General features: G+C 43.0%; 1 protein-coding gene across 1 annotated transcript in view; it reads right to left on the bottom strand.

Moving 5' to 3' along the window:
- Positions 1 to 6741: 6741 nt before the first annotated feature.
- Positions 6742 to 26235, bottom strand: part of TNFAIP8L3 (TNF alpha induced protein 8 like 3) — a 40474-nt gene continuing 20980 nt past the window's right edge. Inside the window, exon 2 of the mRNA XM_024741854.1 lies at positions 6742 to 8257. Within this exon, the coding sequence (XP_024597622.1) occupies positions 7695 to 8257 (563 nt within the window). The 3' untranslated portion in view covers positions 6742 to 7694. The remainder of the gene's footprint in view (positions 8258 to 26235) is intronic.

Genomic DNA, 26235 nt, shown 5'->3' with positions numbered 1-26235 from the left:
CCACATTGTGCAGTTCACTGGTCTTTGTGGTTTTTACCTTGCATTTTCTGGCTTAAAGCTTTTCCCTTCTGAAATCACGAATTTAGATCTACAGTCAAAAATCTTTTTTTAAAATTGAAGTATAGCTGATTTACAGTATTGTGTTAGTTTCAGGTGTACAGCATAGTGATTCAGTTTTGTTTGTTTTCCAGGTTATATTCCATTATAGGTTATTACAAGATATTGAATATAATTCCCTGTGGTATACAGTAAGTCCTTGTTGCTTATCTATTTTATGTATAGTAGTTTGTATCTGTTAAACCCATACCCCTAATTTGTCCCTCCTGCCCTCCCTCTACCCTTTGGTAACCATAAATTTGTTTTCTATGTCTGTGAGTCTGTTTCTGTTTTGTATATACATTCATTTGTATTATTTTTAATTTTTTTAAATTGTATTTTTATTTTTGGCTGCATTGGGTCTTTGTTGCTGTGTGTGGGCTTTCTTTAGTTGCAGAGAGTGGGGGCTACTGTTCCTTGTGGTGTTGCACGGGCTTCTCATTGTGGTGGCTTCTCTTGTTGCGGAGCACGGGCTCTAGGTGTGCAGGCTTCAGTAGTTGTAGCTTGCAGGCTCTAGAGCGCTGGCTCAGTAGTTGTGGCGCATGGGCTTAGTTGCTCCGCGGCATGTGGGCTCTTCCCGGACCAGGGCTTGAACCCATGTCCCCTGCATTGGCAGGTGGATCCTTAACCACTGCGCCACCAGGGAAGCCCTGTATTATTTTTTAGATTCCACATTTGAGTGGTATCATATAGTATTTGTCTTTCTCTGTCTGACTTATTTCACTAAGCATAATATTCTCTAGGTCCATTAACCCCTAGTTGGCCTCATCATTTCAGATATTTTCTCCTATTCTGTAGGTTGTCTTTTCATTTTGTTGAAGGTTTCCTTTGCTGTGCAAAAGCTTGTAAGTTTAATTATGTCCCACTTGTTTATTTTTGCTTTTATTTCTTTTGCCTTGGGAGACTGATCTAAGAAAATATTGCTACAATTTATGTCAGAGAATGTTTTGCTTATGTTCTCTTCTAGGAGTTTTATGGTGTCATGTCTTATAGTTAGGTCTTTAAACCATTTTGAGTTTATTTTTGTATATAGCTTGAGGGAGTGTTCTAATTTCATTGTTTTACACGTAGCTGTCCAGTTTTCCCAACACCACTTGTTGAAGAGACTGTCTTTTCTCCATTGTATATTCTTCTCTCCTTTGTCATAGATTAATTGACCGTATGTATGTGGGTTTATTTCTGGGTTCTCTATTTTATTCCACTGAACTATATGTCTGTTTTTATGCCAGTACCACACTGTTTTGATTACTGTAGCTTTGTAGTATAGTCTGATGTCTGGAAGGGGTAGGCCTCCAGCTTTGTTCTTTTTCCTCAGGATTGCTTTGGCAATTCTGGGCCTTTGTGGTTCTATATAAATTTCAGGATTATTTATTCTAGTTCTGTGAAAAATGTTATGGGTATTTTGATAGGAATTGCATTAACTCTGTAGATTGCTTTTGGTAGTATAGCCATTTAAACAATATTAATTCTTCCAATCCAAGAGCATGGAATATCTTTCCATTTCTTTGAATTGTCTTCAATTTTCTTTTTTTTAAATTAATTTTTTTATTTATTGGTTTTCTTTTTTTTAATAAATTTATTTTATTTGTTTTTGGCTGTGTTGGGTCTTCATTGCTGCGCACGGGCTTTCCCTAGTTGTGGCGAGTGGGGACTACTCTTCATTGCGGTGCATGGGCTTCTCATTGCAGTGGCTTCTCTTGTTGTGGAGCATGGACTCTAGGCACGTGGCCTTCAGTAGTTGTAGCACACAGGCTCAGTAGTTGTGGCTCACGGGCTCTAGAGCACAGGCTCAGTAGTTGTGGCTCACGGGCTTAGTTGCTCCGTGGCATGTGGGACCTTCCCGGACCAGGGATGGAACCCATGTCCGCTGAATTGGCAGGCGGATTCTCATCCACCGCGGCACCAGGGAAGACCCCCTTTCTTTTTCAAATTTTTATTGGAGTATAATTGATTTACAATATTGTGTTAGTTGTCTTGAATTTTCTTTATCAGTGTTTTATAGTTTTCAGCATATAGGTCTTTTGCCTCCTTGGTTAGGTTTATTCCTAGGTTTTTTGTTTCTCTGTTTTCGTTTTTGTTTTTACTTTCTATGCTGAAAGATCTTGAAGGGAATCATTGAGGTGTCATTTCTCAGTCCATTTGGAAGTATTGCTTCATTTAAATAATGAACAGCTTCACTTCTAAGAAACATACAATATAGAAATGCGCAGAGCTTCTTCCCTCTTATGATACTCAGAATGTGAAATTTTGGGACTGGAGGGATTCTTAGAGACCTTGTGCAACTCTCTGTTTTTACAGTTGAGGAAACTGAGGCCCAGAGAAGTGAAGTATTGATATAAGGAAATCACCAGGTATTGGGCAAGCTGAGACTAAACCTCCTGACTCATGGCTTGTTTCATAGTCTATACCTTCTGCTGCTTATGAAAGCTGAAAAGAAAATAAAACCCAAAATACTCATCTACCTGGTCTCCCCAAACCCAAACTCAACAACCTGTTTCTAAAATCAAGTTGTAACTGTTTCTGAATCACAGAGCAGGGGTAGCCCCATCCTATCACTGAGGAAGTATGACCCTCTCAGCAGGGAAGCTGCTGCTCTGACAGGTGGAAGGACCCCAATTACCCGCCAGGGACCAGCCCACAAGCTCTTCTTTCACAAGTGAGAGAGGCTGGAAGAGTGCTCTCTCCCTCCATAAAGTAGGCTAATTGCGGCTTCCTTGCTAGCCTCCGCACTTGCTCTGTGCCAAGCTCTGGCTCCCACCCAGCTCCTCCTTAAGGCGGAGCCAAACCCCAGACTCCCTTGTCCCAGGAGCTGGTCCAGAAAGGCCTTAGAGTCAGCAAGAGGAGCTCTATACCACAGCCTGGGGGACCCTGGCTGCCCAAGCTCCAGCTTCCTGGGTGAGTGGCCAGACCTCTCCTCTGTAGAGACCTACCCCAGCTCAGCAAAGAAATGACAAGGTAGGGAAAGGACAGGTTAGTAGTGTCACTGAGGAATATATAAATATACCACTATACCAATATAATGAGAATATACCAGTGCTGGAGTTAAGGTGTGAAAGAGAGCTTGCTCTGGCTGACCACTCCTTCTTCTGACACTGGGAGGAATTCTGAGTGTCACGTGCCTTAAGTTCAGATAAGAAATAAGCTCCTAGGATCCTGGGACCGCACAACTGATACCTGGGCCTCTGCACTCCAACAGGTGCTGCTGGATTGGGAGAGTATGAGCAGGTGCAGGTGGCTTTTCTTCACAAGGAGGTTTTGCAAGGTTTCTCCACTCTTCCCTTCCTTGGGAGGAGCAGTGTCTGGTGTGTCCAGCGATGGCCTTTTTTGTGCTTTGAGATTTATTATCAGAATTGCCAGGATGGGTTGTTCAATTCTTTGATTACTTATGGTAGCTTTTTCTGGCCAGTTTTCAAAGGGAAGGCAGGACATGTGAGATCCCACCTCTTTCTGTAGAAGGCCTATGTGTCCCCCAGACACAGGTTCACCCCTCAACCTTTGAGCCCCCCAAAACGAGTCACCGTCAAGGGCAGGGTAACACTCATTCATTCTCTGCAAGCCTATACTTTCATATGTTGTAGCAACGTTTCTCAAAATGAAGAACTCATGGATGCCCAAGCTATGCCTGCAGACCCCTAGGGGATGCCCAGGTAGTTAGAGAAATGCATTAAGTTAAATTCTTTTCTTTCACTTGATCAATCAGCATGAACAACACTGTAAACACAAAGAGAAACTCGGACCCTGAAGACGGATGGCACCACGTGGCTATAAGGTAGTCATCCCTATGTGACTCAGAAAGTACTGAGGCTGATTTTGATTTTTTTAAAAAAATATTTATTTATTTATTTGGTTGCGCCGGGTCTCAGTTGCGGCACGTGGGAATCTCTTTGCTGCATGCAGGATCTTTGTTGCAGTGTGTGGGATCTTTAGTAGCGGCATGCGGGGTCTAGTTCCCTGACCAGGGATCAAACCCGGGCCCCCTGCATTGGGAGCGCAGAGTCTTAACTGCTGGGCTACCAGGGAAGTCTCTGATTTTGATTTTTTTTTTTTTTAAGTTGTCAGAATGAAACAAAAATTTAAAAACTCCATTTAGAACTCATGGACTTTAACCCACTCACCCCTGCTCCCCCAGAACTTTCAGGGATTTCCAGATGCCATTTTGAGGAACAGGATTGTAGAAGAGTCTTTCCCCTATCAAGCAAGGCCTCCCTCTAAGGAAAGAGCAAGAGGTGGCCTGGTTTGAGCTATGGCCCTATAGCAGGATCACACTAAACAAAGGAAACCCACTGACCACACAGTTCTGAGTTGGGAGGGCCCTGGAAACCCTTTCTTCAAAGGCCATCTGATTCATGACTCTATTGTCAATATCCCATTCCATCCCTGGACAGTTCCTGCTAATGCAATGTCTTTGCAGCCAGAGTTGGCTGATCTAGAATTTTCACTGATTGGTTTTGCTCTTGACATCTGGGACCATCTGGGCTTTTTTAAAGCCCCCAAAATATTGGGGCAGAGGGTGCGTAGGCCTGATTTGAGCTCCTTTCTTTTTTTATATAAATGGATACAAGAAGTTCATTGGAGCAGCCAATGAATGTGCTGATTTGCTGCTGAAAAATGTACAGATGGGTGAGATGGGAGTTTGGAGGAGAAGTACAGATGATGAAGTCTTTTCATTTGGATTTGTCACTGAGCAGAGACCTGGAGTTGCTGAGGGTGTCAAGACTCACAAATGCAAACACAGGGAAGAAGAGTGATAACAGACACATGGCAGGCACAGCCAGCAGGGAATGTGTTTCTGTAGGGTTCAGACACACAAAGAAGGACACAACCAGGGGTGGTGTCCTCCCCTGGGGACAGAGCTGAGTGCTCAGGGATGGTGGAAGACTCAGTGATGTTTCCAGATGAAACTGCTCCTGCCACCCCCACAACCCTTAAAGAATGGGTCCTGTCTCTGCCCTTGGGTTGCTGAGCCAGGCATTGCTCTCTGAAGTTTGCGTGGGGCTTGAGCAAGTGAGTGTTTCAGTACTGTTGCTTCTTTTGAAATCGGTTTTCTTTAAGGTGCCACCTACATGTAGATATTGTAACTTTGCTTTTGTGGGTTTTCACTATCGAAAATTTAGTACAGAGTTCTAAGCACAAATGTATGTCTACAGAGTCTTATTTTTATAAGCATCTGCTGGCCTCTGTCACATTGTTTTCAACCAAAACAGCTTTTTAGGGGCACTAAGTGACGTGGTTAGAGTCTTCAGGATAAACCAATAATGAGATTCCTTGGCCACTAGATTGTTATGTAAAATATTTGAAATTTGTAAGCTTTTCTGCTGGCCCATGAAACTCAATCATCACATGAATTTACATGCCAGCGGTATATTTGAAAGGCATACACAGGATAGGTGTTGACTTTTTAGAGGCGTGGTGGGTTACTTGTGCCTGGGTAACCCAGGTTCCCTTGGCTACTGTTGATAAGATGGAGACACACCTGGCTGGCCTCGTGGTAGAGTGCCCTTTGGCTGCCTCAGTGGGGAAGCCTAAGGTGGTAGAACGTTTTGGTCCACACCGTCATTGCACCCCATTCCTTCAGTGGCTTGAGGCTCAGGACCTCCCACTGTGCTGTGACCTGTGGAGAGGGGAGAACCGCAGTCCTCTTTGGCTGGGGATCCTGCCTTCTTCCCGGCTGTGTCTCAGATGGACAGGAGACAGTTCCACCCATTCCTTTGGCAGGGCTGAGTTCTCTGGGTAGGTCCACCTACTTAGTGAAAAAAGAACCTCCTTCTAGAACCATCCATCATACTAGAAAGCGGTCCTTCATCAGACAAGTACACCAACACAGGCATCGAGGAGGACTCTGTATGTGAAAATTCGGCTGTGGCTGGGCTGCTTGCTGCCTGGTGGCAGGTGGGCAGGGAGGAGCCTCTCACCCGTACCTTCCACGGGCACTGCCTAAATGACCAGTGACCTCCCCAGCCCAGATGTGCACAGGGCATCACTGTTCTGTCCTCGGGACTGTGAGAAGGGGCTGGGCCATGTTTGTCAAACATGGAGACAGGGGCTGACTTAACTATTCCCTATTCCCCACTGGACATCCTTCCTGTGAAGTAATTTTGAATACTGGTAGCTGAAGAACTTAACAGGATACTTTATACTGATGTTGACATGGGAGCCAGTTGGGGCTGAATGGCCACAGCAGGTTCAGTGACCATCTTTTCACACCCTCGCACCAACCATCTCTGCTAGAGAGAGGCCATGGGGTGGGATGAACCATGGGGCTGAGCTAATATAGTATTTTTGCATTATCATCAGATACAGGAGAAGCATAACAGGACAGGAGGTGATGATGGAAGGGCAAATCTCTTAAGGTGGTGTCCTCCAGACAACGTTATAAGGCATTAAATATTTTGTGTGAAAGCAAGGATTTGAGACATTCAGAAAAGGCGGTCACAGTGTCTATGAACTAGCTCCCCACTAACCAGGGGAACAGGCTCCACCCTATACGTGCTACCCCAGGGGCTACTTTCCCTTAGGGTCTGAGTGCAAAGCTCTTACTCTTCATTGTCTTCTTCCTTTCAATCCCATTATTCCTAACACTGTATCTAACTCCAAGGAATTTGATTTTTGAATCACAACTCCAAAACCTCTTATTTGAAGGGTAATTTCAGTTTATTAACAAACCAGAGAAAACAGCACAGAACGACTGTGAAAGACCAAGAAAGATGGATAGGGCTTCATTCTGCCCAACTCTCCTGTGCGTGCCAGCATAAACCTTCCCTGTGCCTCCCGGATGGTGCCCCTCAGATGGGGAGAGGCCAGTCCTGCAGGGGCAGGGGGAGCACAGTTCTTCTCTGCTTCTGCATGATGGGTGGGAAACTCTCTCTCCATTCTCCCCCTCCCCACTCCAGAAAGTTTCCCTCTGCAGGACCATAAACCTGCACATCTAAGACCTAAAAAACATAGCTCTTGAAAAATATTTTTCCAGTTTGCAGCTATACTTTTTCACACCTTTGGATTCATTTTTATTTTGTTTGAAACAGCACATCTAGAGACAAATTGCAAACCCAGCCCATTAGAAACTATTGTTCTTTTCTCTGCTGCTTAATAGTCTAGATCCAGGTTGATCCCTGCCACATGCCAAAGAGAAACTAGTTAGACCTTTTATTAGTTTTTAAAAGCATGAACATAATCTCATTTGATCCTCACAGCAGCCCTGGGAGGTAGGCAGGTGGGCATGATGGTTCCAGGATCCAGAGGGCAAGATTGTAACCGATGGAGCTGGGAACCAAACCAATGTCCTCTGACCCCTGGTCCAGGGCTCCTTCCATTCCACAAGATGAACTGGGCCCACCTAGATGAGTAGGGCAGCTTTTCTGCTTAGAATAGATGAGATGTCCTTTGGGCTTGCAAACAAAGGAGATTTTAAGTACAGACCTCAGCAGAGAGCTTAGGTGATAAACACACCTGAGCTCAATCTAGCATCAACATCAGAGGGATGAACAGGACAGAACATGGGCATCTTTGACAAGGGTTTCTTCTTGTTTTCCTGATTCTCACCTGGAACACGCTGGGTGCTGTAACACGAATGCAGCCAAGTCCAGGAGGAGGGAAGGCATTCAGAGGACTTTCTCATCTAGCAATTTATTGATTCCTTCACAAATCCTCTTGAGGTTGGGCCTACAGTCTCCATCCAGGCTATAAAGGGTAGAGAGGAACTCCATATCAGCAAAGTGGTTGAAGACATGGTTGATGCGCCCGTGGCTCCTGGGTGTCAGGTGTCTCTGTACCAGTTCATGCACCAGGTCCTTGCACTCATGTAGGAGCTTGGAGAGCACATTTCTATCGAAGGTGTATTCTACCTCATAGAAGCTGACGATTGTCATGGCTGTCTGGTTCAGTTTCTTCCTGAGCTTCTCCACGATAACAACCTCCTCCTGGCTGAACTGGCTGTTCCGGTAGAGGATCCCAATTTTGATCGCCACCTTGATTAAGTCTTTCATGATCTTGTGGGCTTCCTTCTTGTTGTGTGTGTGCTCTTTGGTGACTTTGTAGAGCTCATCAAAGATCTCGCTGCTGGTGTCATCAATCAGCATGTTGGCCACAGTTTTACTGGCTATTTTGCTCAGAATCTTCTTCTGGGCTTGAAGGGCAAGGTTCTTTGAACTAAAAACATCAGGACCTATGGTAAGAAAAGAAATAAAAGTTATAGAAATACTGGAACTGTTTATTATGTTTCTACAAGTGAAACATACTAACTTGAGCTTACGTTCTTACAGCAAAAATTCATGCCTTCATACCCCACGACTCTTTTATGGAACCCCACCCCAGCCCGGTTACTCCACTGTGCTTGCCACATGACATGCTTGTCTACCCTCTTGAACCTTTTAAATTGTGCTCTTTCCTCTCTAGACGTGGTCTCCTCATGTCCGGGCCAAATCTCACGCTTTTGACTTACTTCATGCAAAAAGCCTCCTTGACTCTATTTGCTCACAAAGAACTCCCTACAATGATTACTGCCCAGGAAACTATTCAGTTTTGCAAATTTACAGAAGGAAATTATTGCTTAATGATAAGAACGTAGCACCAATGCCAACCCCATTCTTAGGACAGACCTGGGTGGTTGATCACGGTAGTATTTTTTCTTTTCTTTTTTTTTTTTTGCGGTACGCGGGCCTCTCACTGTTGTGGCCTCTCCCGTTGCAAAGCACAGGCTCCGGACGCGCAGGCTCAGCGGCCATGGCTCACGGGCCCAGCCGCTCCACGGCATGTGGGATCTTCCCGGACCGGGGCACGAACCCGTGTCCCATGCATCGGCAGGCGGACTCTCAACCACTGTGCCACCAGGGAAGCCCCGTGGTAGTGTTTGTTGACTGACTCTCAGAATTCATATTTCATTGAGTCTAAGATGTATTTTTTTTCATGTTTGATATCTTGGAAATTGGGATGTGTCTTATAGTCACTGTTGCGAGGTGGTACTTGTGCTGTGGTTGCATTACCTGTGTGTGCATCAGTTTACATAATAGGAGACAGATTTGGAATAAGTCATGAGTACTCTTGTAAGAAATGTTGCTCACCAACGTTCTCGATGGCACACAGAACCACATTTTGTGGGAAACACAGACATCAACAGTTCCAAGCAAAGATGCTTCAGCTGAGTACAGAAGTACCCTGAATGTGAGGAAGCTTAGAAAAACCAAAGCCACTTTATTTCCCCGTTACTTTCCACTTTATGAACGAATGAGAACAATTATGTTAAAAGAAATAACACTATGTACAAGTAAGTCTAAAAGGGATCTTTCAATAAGTGTAAAATAAAAATTCTAAGCAATAAGAATGCAACCATTTGCAGTTTAATTGGCAGCATTTTCTTCTTTCTTAAGAGCATAAAAGGCATCTTATAATCAATGGTGTCTTAGATTGGATCGACTACTCCATGAAGTCACCAGTTAGCTGGAACTGATATTTGACAGTCAGCAGTACGTGTGTGCATCGTTCTTATCTTCCCAAGGACATTCAAGTCACTGGAGGACAGAGACAACATCTCCTACAGCACCTAGCTCAGTTCTGGGCACAGGGATGGAATGGTGTTTGTTAAGTTAAATGCCAGAATAATACCGCAGAAGAATAAATTTTCCTTTGAGAACTGACGGCTCTAGGATCTCTAGAGTTTTTGTCCAGTGCTCTGTGGCAACATGGAAGTGACAGGCAGCATGGACAGACAGGTGGCCACACATACTAGCTTTTGCAATCCTGTCTGGCCCCTCCCCAACTCATATCCCACCCCCTCTGCCCACCTCAGACCCATCCCCTCAGTGGAATGCTATTAATCCCTGGTGCTTAGGTCTTGCAGACACGGACTCAGTTAACACTTAAACACAATTCAGACATACGCCGCAGCACTTCCTCCACCCGCATATCTCCTCATGGACTGACTCCCTCCCTCCCAGCCCAGCCTTGCTCCCTCGGCCCTGGGTCTTTCCAGGACAGCTACTTCTGCTAACGGACCTCTTCCAGATGTAAGCTGCAGGGTCATGGCCTTGAGTGGGGTCACTAAAGTGGGATCAGCAGAACTAAAGCAGCAGGCACCACGGGTCTCCCACAGCCCCAGGAAGCTCTCTCCTAAAAGTCTGAGACCATAGACTCTTTAAGCAACTTTGGAGCAAGTGACCCTGATACAGCCAGGATTTTCCCTTCAGCTTCAGTGTGAAGGGAATAAACAGTAATTCTTGACTTTTCCTTACGGTGAGATTTATGCCCTTCCAGAGTTTGAGACAAATAATATTTCTGCCCGGTCTGATCATCTACCGTGGTCACCCAGACCTTTGTGTAAATAACCTTTGTTCCAAAAACATCAAATTCCTCCTCCCCAAACAAATATTTACCAGCATTAAGGATGTTTAAAAGATTGTGCTGTATGCTTTGAAATCAGTTCCACAGGAGAAACTTAAAGACTTTGAGCTTTGGCCCTGTCACCGAAATAAGTATATGCCTCCTTAGGTGATTATTTTGATGGGAACAATGGAATCTAGATGGATCTGTTCTGGAATATCAAAAAATGAGTCATTTCTTTGTAGACACAACTCCTAAAAACTGCTTGAGAAGAAGGTATTTGAAGAGGTTCTCTGGAAATGCAGCACACACGCATTTACACAGACGCAACAGATCAACTGTGTGTCCACTGGAATGTAAGCTCTGTGGGAGCAGGGATTTGTGTCCAAGCCCCACTGGACATCCCAAGCCCAGGGCATTGGTGGCCCACGGCAGCTGTTGTTGAATGAGGAAGCACTGGCTCTGTGCCAGGCACTTCATGGCTTTAACCCTAAGAGCTGGGTGAAGCTGGTGTTTTTAACCAAGGCTTCCCTGCTAGCTGGATTCCAAACCCTGCTCTTTTCACCACCAGCATTCCCAGAAGTTTTATCCAGAGCAGTGGTCATCACACCTTTTGCTGTTACAGCCCCATAAGAATTTTGAAAAGCTAGTGCCTCCTTGCATATTTTTTAACTTGACAGCAAGTATTTTTCACCTTATGGTTAAATAGTTAGAATTTCTAAGTAGATTAAATGTCTAGATATTATAAATATTGATACTTTAAAATCAATGTGTTAAATTATTCTTTTAAAAGTGTCCAGTGTACATACCACATACCACAGTGATACAACATCCATTATTGTCCGTTTTAAAATGACAGGAGCAAGCTCTCCTTTAAAAATTAGAGCTGCTGCCATAAACAAGACAAAAAGACAACCCCCAGAATGGGAGAAAATATTTGCAAACGAAGCAACTGACAAAGGATTAATCTCCAAAATTTACAAGTAGCTCATGCAGCTCAATGTCAAAAAAACAAACAACCCAATCCAAAAATGGGCAGAAAACCTAAATAGACATTTCTCCAAAGAAGATATACAGATTGCCAGCAAACACATGAAAGGATCTCAACATCACTAATCATTAGAGACATGCAAATCAAAACTACAATGAGGTATCACCTCACACCGGTCAGAATGGCCATCATCAAAAAATCTACAAACAATAAATGCTGAAGAGGGTGTGGAGAAAAGGAACCCTCTTGCACTGTTGGTGGGAATGTAAATTGATACAGCCACTATGGAGAACAGTATGGAGGTTCCTTAAAAAACTAAAAATAGAACTACCATACGACCCAGCAATCCCACTATTGGGCATATACCCTGAGAAAACCATAATTCAAGAAGAGTCATGTACCACAAGGTTCACTGCAGCTCTATTTACAATAGCCAGGACATGGAAGCAACCTAAGTGTCCATCATCGGATGAATGGATAAAGAGGATGTGGCAGATATATACAATGGAATATTACTCAGCCATAAAAGGAAACAAAATTGAGTTATTTGTGGTGAGGTGGATGGACCTAGAGACTCATACAGAGTGGAATTAAGTCAGAAAGAGAAAAACAAATACCGTATGCTAACACATATATATGTCATCTAAAAAAAAAAAGGTTCTCCAGAACCTAGGGGCAGGACAGGAATAAAGATGCAGACGTAGAGAACGGACTTGAGGACATGGGAACGGGTAACGGTAAGCTGGGACGAAGTGAGAGAGTGGTATGGACATATATACACTACGAAATGTAAGTAGATAGCTAGTGGGAAGCAGCCACATAGCACAGGGAGAGCAGCTCGGCGCTTTGTGTCCATCTAGAGGGGTGGGATAGGGAGGGTGGGAGGGAGACGCAAGAGGGAGGGGATATGGGGATATATGTATATGTATAGCTGATTCACTTTGTTATAAAGCAGAAACTAACACACCATTGTAAAGCAATTATACTCCAATAAAGATGTTAAAAAAAATTAGAGTTGCTACATTATTCTTTTTTCTCCTTGAAATTGTATCTCTATTCTATGACATTCAGAAACTTTAACTTGATATCTGTTTTTATGCTTGAAAATGTTTTATTTGATCAATCTGTCATAATTCTCTATAACCAAAGGATCCATACATATTGAAATTTAAATTAAAAGACGATTCCAGTGATCAAAATCTCCAGTCCTTAAAAAAATTCCTTCTGGAGTGAGTTATCATTCTAATTATTTTGGGTACAAGTATTAAACTTTTGATAAATACTAAACATAAAAAATAAAGTTTTAATGGAAATGCACCTCCAAATGAGATGGGGTAGGGGCAGGTTATAGTGCTTTGATTAAGAGAGGCATCACCAACACCAAAGCTTCACATCATCCCTTTGTTTGACCAGGTTTTCCAACCCAGGAAAATGTATTTGTTGCAATAAGATTCCTTATGGGTGGGAACCCCATGACTGAAACAGTGGAAAGAAGGAAAGTTCACCACCCTGTGACCTCAGATTGTTGCTCTGACAGATGAATTTCGAAGAGTATTGCGGCTTCCTTGGTGGCGCAGTGGTTAAGAATCCGCCTGCCAACACAGGGGACACAGCTTCAAGTCCTTGTCTGGGAAGATCCCACATGCCATGGAGCAACTAAGCCCGTGTGCCACAACTACTGAAGCCTGCACGCCTACAGCATGTGCCCCACAACAAGAGAAGCCACCGCAATGAGAAGCCCTCGCACCGCAACGAAGAGTAGCCCCTGCTCGCTGCAACTAGAGAAAGCCCACACGCAGCAACGAAGACCCAACGCAGCCAAAAAAAAAAAAAATTAAATACATTTATATAAGAAAAGAGTATTGAAGTGAGAAAGAGGAATTGGATTTATAAATCAGTTCCCCCAAAACTCTCCTCATCTGCTCATCGCATGGAAAGTCTCTGGTCTCTCCGTGGTGTGCACACCAGTTTGAGTCCTGCTCTTTTGTAAGAGCAGCAGCATTCCATGAGATGTTAAGTGGTGTTCTTTGGGGGATGGGGGTGGGGGAGGGGAGTAAAGAGGTTTTTTTTTTTTTAAAGGTTATACTCCATTTATAATTATAAAATATTGGCTATATTCCCCATGTTGTACAATATATCCTTGTAGCTTATTCTTTGCATAATAGTTTGTACCTCTGAATTCTCTACCCCTATCTTGCCCCTCCCCTCTTCCCTCTCCCCACTAGTAACCATTAGTCTGGGGAGGGGAGTAAAGAGGTTTTTTTTTTTTTAAAGGTTATACTCCATTTATAATTATAAAATATTGGCTATATTCCCCATGTTGTACAATATATCCTTGTAGCTTATTCTTTGCATAATAGTTTGTACCTCTGAATTCTCTACCCCTATCTTGCCCCTCCCCTCTTCCCTCTCCCCACTGGTAACCATTAGTCTGTTTTCTGTATCTGTAAATCTGCTTCTTTTTTGTTATATTCACTAGTTTGTTGCTGTATGTTTTAGATCCCACATGAGTGATATCATACAGTATTTGCCTTTCCCTGACCGACTCATTTCACTTCTCATAGTACTCTCTGAATAAAGTTTCTTGATCAAATAAGTTTGGAAAACACTGGGTTAAGCAACATTAAACAGAATCTTGTAAGACTTTTAAAATATTTCTTAAAAAAAAAAATATATATTTCTTTAATTGATTAGGGTGTTTTATCAACTGTCAGAGAGGCGTGGGTATGGTAGGCAGAATCATGACCCCCAAAGATGTCCACATCCTAGTCCTGGAACCTGTGCGTGTGTTACCTCATCTGGTAAAAGAGACTTTGCAGACATGACTAAAGTTAAGGATTTGGGGATGGAGAAATCACCCTGGATTAGCCAGTGAGCCTGATGCAATCACAGGGGCCTTTATCAGTGAAAGAGGGAGAGAGAGTCAGAAAAGGAGATGTGGTGATGGGAGGAGAGGATCGAAGGGATGTAAAATGGCTGGCTTCAAAGATGGAGGAGGGAACCGCCAGCCAAGGAACATAGGCAGCCTCTAGAAGCTGAAAAAGGCAAGGGAACAGATTACCCCTAGAGCCTCCAGAAAAAATGCAGCCCTGCTGACACAATGATTTTCAGACCTGTATAACTCATTTAGGATGTCTGACCTCCAAAGCTGTGAGATGATAAATTTATGTTGTTTTAAATCACTGAGTTTGTGGTAATTTGTTACAGTAGCTCTAGGAAACTACTTCAGGTGAGTAGAGTGTGGTAAAGCATTTCTCAGTTTTATCTGGTCAGGAAACTCTGGTTTATTCATTGTTGTTTTTTTGTTTTTTGGCGCACTGCAAGGCGTGCGGGATCTTAGTTCCCCGACCAGCAATTGAACCTGTGCCCCCTGCAGTGGAAGCACTGGACGGTCAGGGAAGTCCCAGAAAACTGTGTTTTTTGAGTAGAGTTACCAACTGCCCTGATTTGCCAGGATTGAGGGGTTTCCTGCATGGTAGACTTTCAGGGCTAAAATTGGAAAAGTCCAGACAACTTGAGACAAGTTGGTCACCCTATTCCTGAGCCACTAGTGATACATATTATCATTGACCTAAAAAATGAAGAACAGGGAAGTAACAAAGGAAAAATTCCAGAGGGAGGAAGATGATACATACCTAATATTGAAGATCCTATCATCTCAGCAGGGTAAGCTGTATACTCTTGTTGCCACACTTATTTTTTGCGGTACACGGGCCTCTCACCGTTGTGGCCTCTCCTGTTGCAGAGCACAGGCTCCGGACGCACAGGCTCAGTGGCCGTGGCTCACAGGCCTAGCCGCTCCGCGGCATGTGGGATCCTCCCGGATCAGGGCACAAACCCGCATCCCCTGCATCGGCAGGCGGACTCTCAACCACTGCGCCACCAGGGAAGCCCCCTTCTCTACTTTAAAATTCTAGAGTCAATCTCAACCTTTTTTTTTTGGGGGGGGGGTCTCTTTTGGGCCAAGGTTTCTTTTGTCCCTTGGTTGCTCTGCAATTATTTGCAGGCGGACTCTCAACCACTGCGCCACCAGGGAAGCCCCCTTCTCTACTTTAAATTCTAGAGTCAATCTCAACCTTTTTTTTTGTGGGGGGGGTCTCTTTTGGGCCAAGGTTTCTTTTGTCCCTTGGTTGCTCTGCAATTATTGAGCATTTACTATTTGTTCAACTCTGTAAGAAGTGCTATGGGGGACGTCCTCCCACCCCCCAATATTTAATTGGGTCCTACTCTGAATATTGTCCTGCAGGAAGGAGAGATATAGACAAATGAAACAAAATACTTAAATATGTGAAACAGCCCAAATTGGCATGAGTGAGAACAGCTGGGGGAAGCTCTATGGGCTCTGAAGGTAGACTTGAATGTGGATACATGGGGATGGCTACAATATCAGGGAGTGGTTTCTAAAGTTATCCAAACAGGCCAGCAATTTTCCCCCAATCACAAAGGCCTTGGGTGGTTTCCCTCATATGTTCTCAGCTATTTCTCTTGTAAAAGAACATGTTATTTACCTACAAAGGGACTTGAGGTACAAGCTTCTATGGTGTGGGCTCAGGAGGGTCACAGGTATCAAATCTCTGAAGCCCAACAATCAAGAGGCTAGAGCAGAGGAATTACAGATCATCAAATTATAAGGGAAGCTTTAACAACAAGCAAGTAGATTCCCACACTTAACTCCAGACTGTCAGTATTAAAATCTTTAGGAGTAGGGCCAGTAATCACAAGCTCTCTAACATTCAGCATGATTCTGACATGCTGAAGGTAGGGCCCACTGATCACGGCATGCCCCAATGTGTATCTTACAGAATACTAGTCCCATCAGATGTTCCAGGGGAGAAAGTTTTGTGGTGAGCTAAATGAGTTTGTAGATGACTACACATTGTGGCTGGCTTTTCATGGTGTGCCATACCAGGTAGCTTATTAAAGGCTCTGAGAAGTCCTGTAGTAAAGATACCTGTGTAGTTTTGTTATTTATTTGATGAAATAACATCAAGACACCAATCTGGTCAACTCTGACAACTCCCAGGGGGAGGGCTGGAGAGCCAGTACTGTTTCCAACACGCACACACGATTTAAGGGAGAGTGTGTGCACTGAGGGAGAGCTGGGTGGGGCAGACTTTTTGTAGATGGAAATCTTGGGCTTGTTTCCTTCCATCCATCCTTCTGTCTCCACCTTTTACAGAGGGACCATGTTGGTGACCCATCAGGGAGGAACACTATGGGCTGAGAGGAAGAGTGTGAGCTTTGGAAGCCAAAGTCAGGAGTGCAGTTGGGATACCTGGGGAAACAGGCCTAACTGGCATGCACATGTTTGTTTGTGGGAAACACAGGGAAGATCTAGGATAGGTCGTGGCAAAAACTATTCTTTTTTTCTTGCGTACAAGCCTTAAGAAGGCTCTTTTAGCCAGCAATGATTCTCTGAACCATTTTTGAACAAAAGTTCCCATTTCCCAGCCATGAAAAGTAAGGGATTGTTTACAGTAGCTTAGAATCTCTGAGAATGGAAATAAAAATGTGATTATGCAGCTATTATTATGCAGCTCACCTAACTAGCACAAGGAGAGGAGACTGAGGAAGCTGCAAAGTTCATCCTTGTAGGAAAAAACGGGCTTCCTTAAACCAAATCTGATGGAGAAGCTCAGATGAAAGGATTATGGAGTCAGTGCTCTGAGAATAAGCACCCTTGGAACATTACAAGGAAAGAAAAAGTACCAGAACTATGTTGGGAAAATGGTGTGACAATGGTAGTGAACTAGTTTGAAGAGAGAAGGCAAAAGATAATTTAAGTGGGCCCTTCACTGCATGGAAAAATGCTGGGGCTAGTCTGAGCTGATGCTTCTATAAATGATGTTCAGCTGTAGCACAGGTGATGTTTCCACGTTTCTAGAAAACACTAAGCTCTCCCGGATGGTGAAATGCCAAGCTGGTGGTGATAAACAGCAGGAAGATCTTACCAAGTCAAGGGTGAGTGGGCAGAAAAGAGGCAGATGAACTTCAGCATGGTAAGGGCAAAGTAATACATTCCGGGAAATATAAATGATAGTTATGAAAGATGACAGGCTCTCAGCTGTCAGTTACAGCCCAGAGAGGAGCTTTGAGCATCAAGCCAGGAGGGATTGTGGCAGAGAGGGGCTAGGGGACAGACTCAGCTCTTCTCTCCTTACTCTCAGGACTTGGTAACTTCTCTACCTCTGGTTAAGGAGTGTGTGGAAAACTTGCATTATGAGGATGGATAGCTGTTTCAAAATTATAAAGTTATCTAATAGCACTCACACAATATCACTTCACTTCTGTAAACGGCTTAGGATAATGGCAAGGAAGAGAGTTAGCTAAAAATGTTAAGTAGAAGTTAGGGGTGGAGACGGTACCCTGAGAAAAACAATCTGTGGTGCTTAATAAGCACCATCTGTCAAAGTCCAAGGTCCAGAGTACAAGGAAGGTGGGAGGGGAGTCTCTGGGGCATGGGGAGGGGAAGGCCTGGGCAAAGGGTGATTTGAGGTAGTCCAAGTTTCTGGCACTCAATCACTTACATTTAACTGTTGGAAATAAAGTTCAAGCAAGCTTCCTTGAGACGGAGCGGCCTTACAAACTACTTTGAATGTGAACTTTCACAATGAGCACCTGTCCTGCTCACCTGCACAGGCACCCAGAAAAGCTGATTGGGCCAGTCATGTCCCTTAAGCTCCATCCTTCACAGCCAATAAGGGGCCAGGAGCCGGGGGAGAGTAATACCCTCCCCCCTCCCTTCCTGCTTCCTGGTCGGTTCTCTGGATGAATGATAAGGAAGGGGTTGGCTCTGGGGGTGAGGTGGTCTGCAGGATGGGATATCCATGACAAGGATACAACACCTTCTAGAGAAGACATTGCCTCTGCTTAAGTTCTAGGTCCCTATGTAGCTATGGGGACAAAACTATTAAGGAACCTTAAGTAGTTTTTTGAAATGCAAACCTAACACTGTTACAGTTTCCAGAAAGACTAACTGAGGTGTTGCATCTCCAGTGGAGTCAAACTGGAGAACATTTTCCTTCCCTTGTATAGTAAGACTGTGGTTTGTATACTGCCGGAGTATTAAAGAAAAAAGACGGCACTGGAGGAGGTACAATGAAGTGAAATGGTCAAGGGATGTTAGGATCTTTGAGTTAGAGACAAGCAAAATCTTGATCCTTCCCTCCCCCCACAGAAAATGATCAATGCTTGGCAGCTCATGAAAAATGCCTTTTAGGTCTAATCCCTGTCATACTTGAATGAGATGGCCTTTTCTAGGCTTAAGAAAGGTACTTTGGGATAATTTAAAAGGCATCACAGTAAAACTTAGATGACCTAGGAGGGATAGGAAATAGACTTTTCTGACTGGGGGTTAATCCAGCACACCCTTGAGGCTTTCTTAGGTTTGGTCTCTTCCCCACCCTCCAAGAGAGCCTTGAGGACATGTCCCCTGGGCTCACCCCTGATGCTGAGAAGACCTGAGGTCCCCAGATTTCCACTGACTGCAGTAAGAAGCAAGCAGCTTGTGGGTCCTGTCAGTGGGTCACCGTGACTTGAAGGGCTGCAGCTTCCACCAGGCACTCTGAGGGCGTGTGCAAAATGAAAACATTAGAACCTTTATTTCTGTTTCCTTGTTTTCTAATGAGATGGGTTAAGCTTTACTAATATTTAACATTCAGGCTAACCTTGGGACCCACTGGTGTGTGGCATTCTAAGGAAAGGGGAAGATCCCCCTGTTTCCCGGGGAGTATTTTAGTGTGTCTCTCTCATTTGTTTGTTGCCTTTCAGCAGTTTTGATTTTTTTTGGCATATGTTTGCGTGTGCTTGGTTAAACAGACTCACTGATTATATTATTTAGTTCTAACTAAACTAACCCTTATGAAATGGACCAATGATTTCAAAAGATTCCTGCAAGAAACAAAACTGAGGCCTGAAGACAATACACTAATCATGCCAGCACAAGTAAATGGCAAGAACATGGCAGAGCTGACGATTATCCTCCTCATCGTAAGAGCTTTTCTGCAGCCAAATTATAAGGTAACAGTACTGATCTAGTCAGATCAAACAAGAAATGGGCTATAAAAATTTCAAAAATTCTAATAAGATGGTTTGAAATATGGATTTTACACACTTTTACTTGCCTCGAGATATTCCCCAAGGCAGTAGGAAGCCACAGCAATTAGCAAGACAGACCTATTGTGATTTTGATCTTAGCTTGTCCTGTGGGTGACGGGGAGAGGCAATAAGGAACAGACTGTGTGACTTTGGGGGAGAGGGATGCGTCAGGGGTGATGCTGAGTGCTTCCTCTAGCTTGGGAGATGTGGGGTGGGGAACATTAGGCAGTACCAACTGAAACAGGCATCTGGGAGCATGTGTGGGGAAGGTGACTTCAGTCCTGAGCACGCTGAGTTCGAGGGGTTCCGGGGGGGCATCTAGGTAGAGATGGTCACATGAGCCTGTACAGTAGGCACCTCCAACTCAACATGTTCTACCCTGAGCTCCCCATTTCCCCATTCAAACCATGTCCCTATCCATCAAGCAATTGATGGTGAAAAGACCTAGTTTCCCTAAATAATTAGCCAATTAAAGATGCAGACGTAGAGGATGGACTTGAGGACACAGGGAGGGGGAAGGGTAAGCTGGGATGAAGTGAGAGAGTGGCATGGACATATATACACTACCAAATGTAAAATAGCTAGCTAGAGGGAAGCAGCTGCATAGCACAGGGAGATCAGCTTGGTGATTTGTGACCACCTAGAGGGATGGGATAGGTAGGGTGGGAGGGAGGCGCAAGAGGGAGGAGATATGGGGATATATGTATATGTATAGCTGATTCACTTTGTTATACAGCAGAAACAAACATACCATTGTAAAGCAATTATACTCCAATAAAGATGTTAAAAAATAAAAAGATCCCGAGGGATAAACAGGTTATTCCTTTAAAATGCAAATTCCTACTTCAGTGGTTAAAATGTACTCTGTGTTCAAAGCTTGCTGGGGATCAAGTTAGTCAGAACCACATGATAGCCCTCCTAGGGCTTCTCTCTCCCCTTCGTGGCCCACCACCAAATCGCCCCTCCTTCCCCACCAAGAAAATGGATTATTTTAAAATGAGGATAGGAAGTGAGAGGCAGGCTTGGGTACAGTAGGATTGGGGTGGAGAGTGGAAGGAGGAAGGATTGAATTGCTAGAGACAGCCAAATGCAGGGGAGGGGTGTTGCATTAGCCAGTCTTCACCACTTTGCATTACCCTTCATGTGGCCAGTCGTCCTGCCTCTAGCTCGGGCTTGGGTGCCCCTGAAATCTTGCCTTTGGGTCAGGCCTGGGAACAGGCACAGAGTTTTGCTTTGCCCTGGGTGGCTGCTCAGTCCTAGACATTCATTCATCCAGCAGTCAGGAGTGAGGATTTGAGTGTTTTGGGGGGACCAGATATGATGAAATTTCCTAGTTAATACTGGATGTTTTAGGGTGCTGAGAAAGGGCATGCAATAGTAGACAAAACAGGGTGTTTCTTATAGGAAAGCAGATTCAGATCATTGTGACACCTTACACTGAGTAATTACACTTTAAAACCAGCATTTGATGACATTCAAGATGAAGACTTTTTTTTTTCATTTCAAAAAAATTTCCTGGGCCTTGAAATAACATCGTTTCAGGTGAAGTGAAGCAATTTTGGCAGGGTCAGCTGTAAGACCTTCCAGCTCATTATCTCATTTTGTCGTAGATGCCCCCAATCCACTCATTCATTCGCACTGAGGGATTCATAGTTCAATTAATAATCATGTCAGAGATAATGTTAACTACTGAGCACAGATTATGTACCTGAGGTAGTATATACTATGTATTTGATCCTCACAAGAGGTCTGCCAAAGAAAGACTGTAATAAGTCCCATTTTATAGATAAGGAAACTGAGGAACAGCAGATTTAAGTAATTCATTCAAAGCTCCGAGGCTAGTAAGAGAGCTGCAGTTGAGTCAAATCAAATCTAGACAAAGCCTGCAATCCTTGCCTTCCTGCATCTGCTTTTAGAAGATTTTCCCAGGCTCCCTAATGACTGTGATTTCTCACTTATTTGAGACATTAATCATGCCTCAATTAAAATTCCTATCTAGCAACAAGATTTACATTTCATAATTTTTTTCTTAAATACAAAAAAAGCCAGTCTTATGATGTGATAGAACAATACTACCTATTCATCAAAACTTGAAGGTAGATGTAGCTCTCATCTTTAGAGGGCATTCTATATATTTGAACAGAGTTGCGTGGTGGTTTTGTTTTTCATATTGATTTTACAGCTAGCTCTGAAAAGTGAATGAGTGATCATTTTACTTACCAGAGCTAACTGAAGCAGATACTTGAGAAGTCACTGGGGTGGGGGTGGGGGGCAGGGTGAATCATCTCCAACTCAACAGGTTAATTTTGGAGATCTGAGAGATATTTTTTGTCTCACTGCAGTAGAAGAGCAATCATCACTAAAAACAACATCTACTTACATGATTTCTTTAAACAAAGCTTATTCATCCCCTCCCCCACTCTCTTTTGCATCTAAAAAAAAACTAGTGTCTCTCTGAATAGTAGGTCGTACTCAGGCATAATAAAATAAAAATAGAGTCTATGTATATAGTGCATTATGCACAGTAACTCATTGTATCCTTGCAACAACTTAACATGCATGTACCAATATCACTACCACCACCACCATCATCATCATCATCATCATCAATTTACATCCAAGGAAACCACGCAAAGGGAGATTAAGCAGCTTGTTTAAAACTACCATTTGGGAAGTGGCAGAGCTCAATTCAGACCCAGGCAGACTGCCCCAGAGTCCCGTGCTTCAAGCCGCCACACTAAACTGCCATTCCTGAGGTGATAAACATCAATTAGTTTAAATGTGTTTTTGAATTATTGCCCATTTTAAGATGGAGATTGAGCTGTTTTTTTGCTCCGAAGAATTAATGTTTTAAAAAACCATGGGGCTTCCCTTGTGGCACAGTGGTTGGGAGTCCGCCTGCCGATGCAGGGAACGCGGGTTCGATGCAGGGAACGCGGGTTCGTGCCCCAGTCCGGGAAGATCCCACATGCCACGGAGCGGCTGGGCCCGTGAGCCATGGCCGCTGAGCCTGCGCATCCGGAGCCTGTGCTCCGCAACGGGAGAGGCCACAACAGTGAGAGGCCCACGTACCGCAAAAAAATAAATAAATAAATAATAATAAATAAATAAAATAAAAAACCATGAAGCATTTCAAATATACAGACAAAACAGAAGATAATATAACAAACTCTACTTGTATGGCCACCACCCAGATGGAACAAATCTTAATATTCTGCCCTCAAAGACAGAGGCGGGGGTGAAGCCCTCTTTGTTTTCAACTCTCTTTCTTTTGTTTTCAACTCCCTTTCTTTCCCTTCTATCTCCTCAGATCTAATTGCACTTCAGAAGTCGAGGTGTCTTTTTGTCTCATCCATGTTTTTATACGTTTGCCTCATGAGTATGCATGCATCAGCATTATATTGTTCAGAGTGTTTGTAAACTTCAGTTAAAGGTGTCACATTGCACAGATCCTTCTGCATCTCTTCATTCAACATCTTTCTTGCAAGATTTATCTAATTAGTCATTTCATTGCTTATATGAATATATTCTTTGTCCATGTTTCCTATTGATGGACATTTACATTATTTCCACTTTCTGCAAGCAAATAAGTCCACAGTCGTGTCTCCTTGTGCACACACACAATAGCCTCCCAGGTTCTATACCTAGAACACAACTTCCAAGTCCTGTAGCACAGCTGCCAATTGCTTCCAGCGAGATTGCACTAATTTTCACTCCCAGCAGCAGTGTGTGAGTTCCTGTGGATCTACTTCCTCATCAACACTTCAGATAGTCCACCTTTAAAATTTTTGCCAATTTGCTAAGTACAAAATGGTATCTTGTTTCAATATGCCTTTTCCTGATTGTTACTGAGATTCAATATATTTTTGTATGTATTGAGCAGTCAGGTCTTTCTCATCTGTGAATTGCTTATTCATGTAGTCATTTCCCCCCTAATTGGATTGTATGTCTTTTTCTTGTTAATTTGTAGGAGGTTTTATGTATTATGGATTCTAATTCTTTGCTGATCACATGACTTGTAAAAATCTCCTCCCAGTCTGTAGCATTACCTTTTAACTTTATTTATCGTGTCTTTAACTGTATAGAAATTAAAATTTTTACTCTAGTTAAATTTAACTAATTTATCAGTCTTTCCCTTTATGGTTAGTGGTTTTTATATTTTGTGTTAAAAGAATCCTTTCCTGCCATGAGTTGATAAATGAGTCTTATATATTTTCCAAAAGTTTTAAGGTTTTGCTTTTCACATTTAGGTCTTTAATCTATCTGGAAATTATTTGGGGATGTTGTAGGAGGTACATTTTTCTCCTCATAATTTATTCAATGTATTGAATAGTTCATCCTTCTGCTACTGATCTGTTAGGCCACCTTCTTCTTAACAAGTTCCCTTATTGCGTGGGTCTGAGTTTTTTACTTTATTCTATTGGTCAGTTTGTCTATTTCAGTACCAAAACCACACTCTCCTAATAACTGTAACTCATAATAAGTCTTGATTGGCCATAGAGAAGTTCCCCCCATTTTATTCTTCTTAGAAATTATTTTGATTATTCTTTTTTTTTTTTTTTTGCAGTACACGGGCCTCTCACTGTTGTGGCCTCTCCCGTTGCGGAGCACAGGCTCCGGACGCACAGGCTCAGCGGCCATGGCTCACGGGCCCAGCTGCTCTGCGGCATGTGGGATCTTCCCAGACCGGGGCACGAACCCATGTCCCCCGTGTCCCCTGCATCAGCAGGCGGACTCTCAACCACTGCGCCACCAGGGAAGCCCTGTTTTGATTATTCTTGCCTTTACTCCTTCAACTGAATTTTTGGGTCATTTGACCAAATGCCATGAACACCTTGTATTAATCTGAGGTAAGCTGGTATCTTTATGATCGTAAGCTTCCCATCCATTAACATGATATATCTCTCCATTTAGTCAGAACATCTTCTCTGTTCTTCAATAATGTTTTATAGTCATCCCCATAAAGCTCTTGCATATCTTTCATTATTGTTACTTCTAGGTACCAAATAGTTTTGGTTGCTACTCTAAGTGTAATTTTTTTCTCTTATAGTTTCTAAATGGTTATTAATGATGTATAGGAACCCAACTGATTCCTGTATATTTATCTCCAATTGAAAAATTTTGCTAAGTTCTGTTATTAGTCCTAACTTGCTTGGGTTTTTTAATGTGGACAACTACACTGCCTGCACAAAATGATTGTTTCCTTCTACCTCCCATTTCTTTTTCTTCCCTTATTGCACTGGTGGGAAACTCTAGTACAATGCTGAATAGTAAGGGTGCTATTTGGGATCCCTGTCTTGTTCTTGACTTAAACAGGGTTGCTTCTAAAATTTCCCCACCATGTATAATGTCTGCTGTAGATTTTTGATGGATGCTACTTATTAAGAAATCTTCCTTATGTTCCTAGTTTGCTAAGGCTTTTGTTTGTTTTAAGGTAAAAATGTATATCTAATTTTATCAAATACTTTCTTTGTACCTACTGAGATGATTATATGGTTTATCTCTTAATATGTGAATTTAACCAGTTATTAAGAGACTTTTCATTTAAATCATCATTGCATTCCAAGGATAAGCCCTACTTGATCATGTATTTAATATACTGAAGAATTCTATATTCATAAATATCATATTCAGCATTTTGCAACTATGCTCAAAGGTGAGATTGGTCTATAAGTTTCTCCTAGTATAGTCCTTGTCTGATTTTGATGTCAGAGTAAACTAGCTTCATAAAATGGATTGCGTTGCTTTTTCTTTTTCTATTCTCTGAGACTGTATGTGTTAGACAAGGATTAACGGCTTTCTGAAAGTTTAGTAAAATGCGTCCACAAAGCCATTTGTGACACCAAGTAGCCACTCTTTAGAGTTTAAAATCTAAAATCTTAATCTAAAATCTTTAGATTTTTATTTCTTTCCGTAGAGCATCTACAAAGTAGGTAGTCACTCTGAATGGTATATCACTCTCAGGAATAGATAATTCCTGAGAATTATCTCAGGAATTGAGATAATTCTGAGAATCTATGCCAGTAGATGCATATCTAGTAGATATGCATCTACTGGCATAATTTTTTTAAAAATTATTTATTTTTGGCTGTGTTGGGTCTTCGTTGCTGTGCGCGGCCTTTCTCTAGTTGTGGCAAGCAAGGGCTACTCTTCATTGCGGTGCGCGGGCTTCTCATTGTGGTTGCTTCTCTTGTTGTGGAGCACAGGCTCTAGGCGCACGGGCTTCAGTAGTTGTGGAACGTGGGCTCAGCAGTTGTGGCTTGCAGGCTCTAGAGCGCAGGCTCAGTAGTTGTGGTGTACAGGCTTAGTTGCTCTGCGGCATGTGGGATCTTCCCAGACCAGGGCTCAAACCCATGTCCCCTGCACTGGCAGGCAGATTCTTAACCACTGTGCCACCAGGGAAGCCCTACTAGCATAATTTTAAATACCATTCTCCTTGTTTTATTTTAAGAGGGGAAACTGAGGAGCTATTTCTCAAAATATTTTCTTTCTTTAATAAGTTTATTATAAAAACTGATACATGAGCACTGAGAACAGTCAGAAAACACAGATAAGCTAAAGGAAAAAAATGAATATGCCATGATCCCACCATGCACCATGGTTAGCATGTATATATTCTTCCAAATACTCTCCCAGGCATATGCACTTTAATATTCACAAACATGGGATCAATGAACACTATTTTTTAATCTGCATTTTCAGTCAACACTCTGTGGATATCTTTCTTTGTCAATAAATGG

The sequence above is a fragment of the Neophocaena asiaeorientalis genome, unplaced genomic scaffold, assembly GCF_003031525.2.
Source record: "Neophocaena asiaeorientalis asiaeorientalis breed wild unplaced genomic scaffold, Neophocaena_asiaeorientalis_V1.1 scaffold17, whole genome shotgun sequence".
Lineage (NCBI taxonomy): Eukaryota > Metazoa > Chordata > Mammalia > Artiodactyla > Phocoenidae > Neophocaena > Neophocaena asiaeorientalis.
This window is presented reverse-complemented; position numbering and strand designations above follow the sequence as displayed.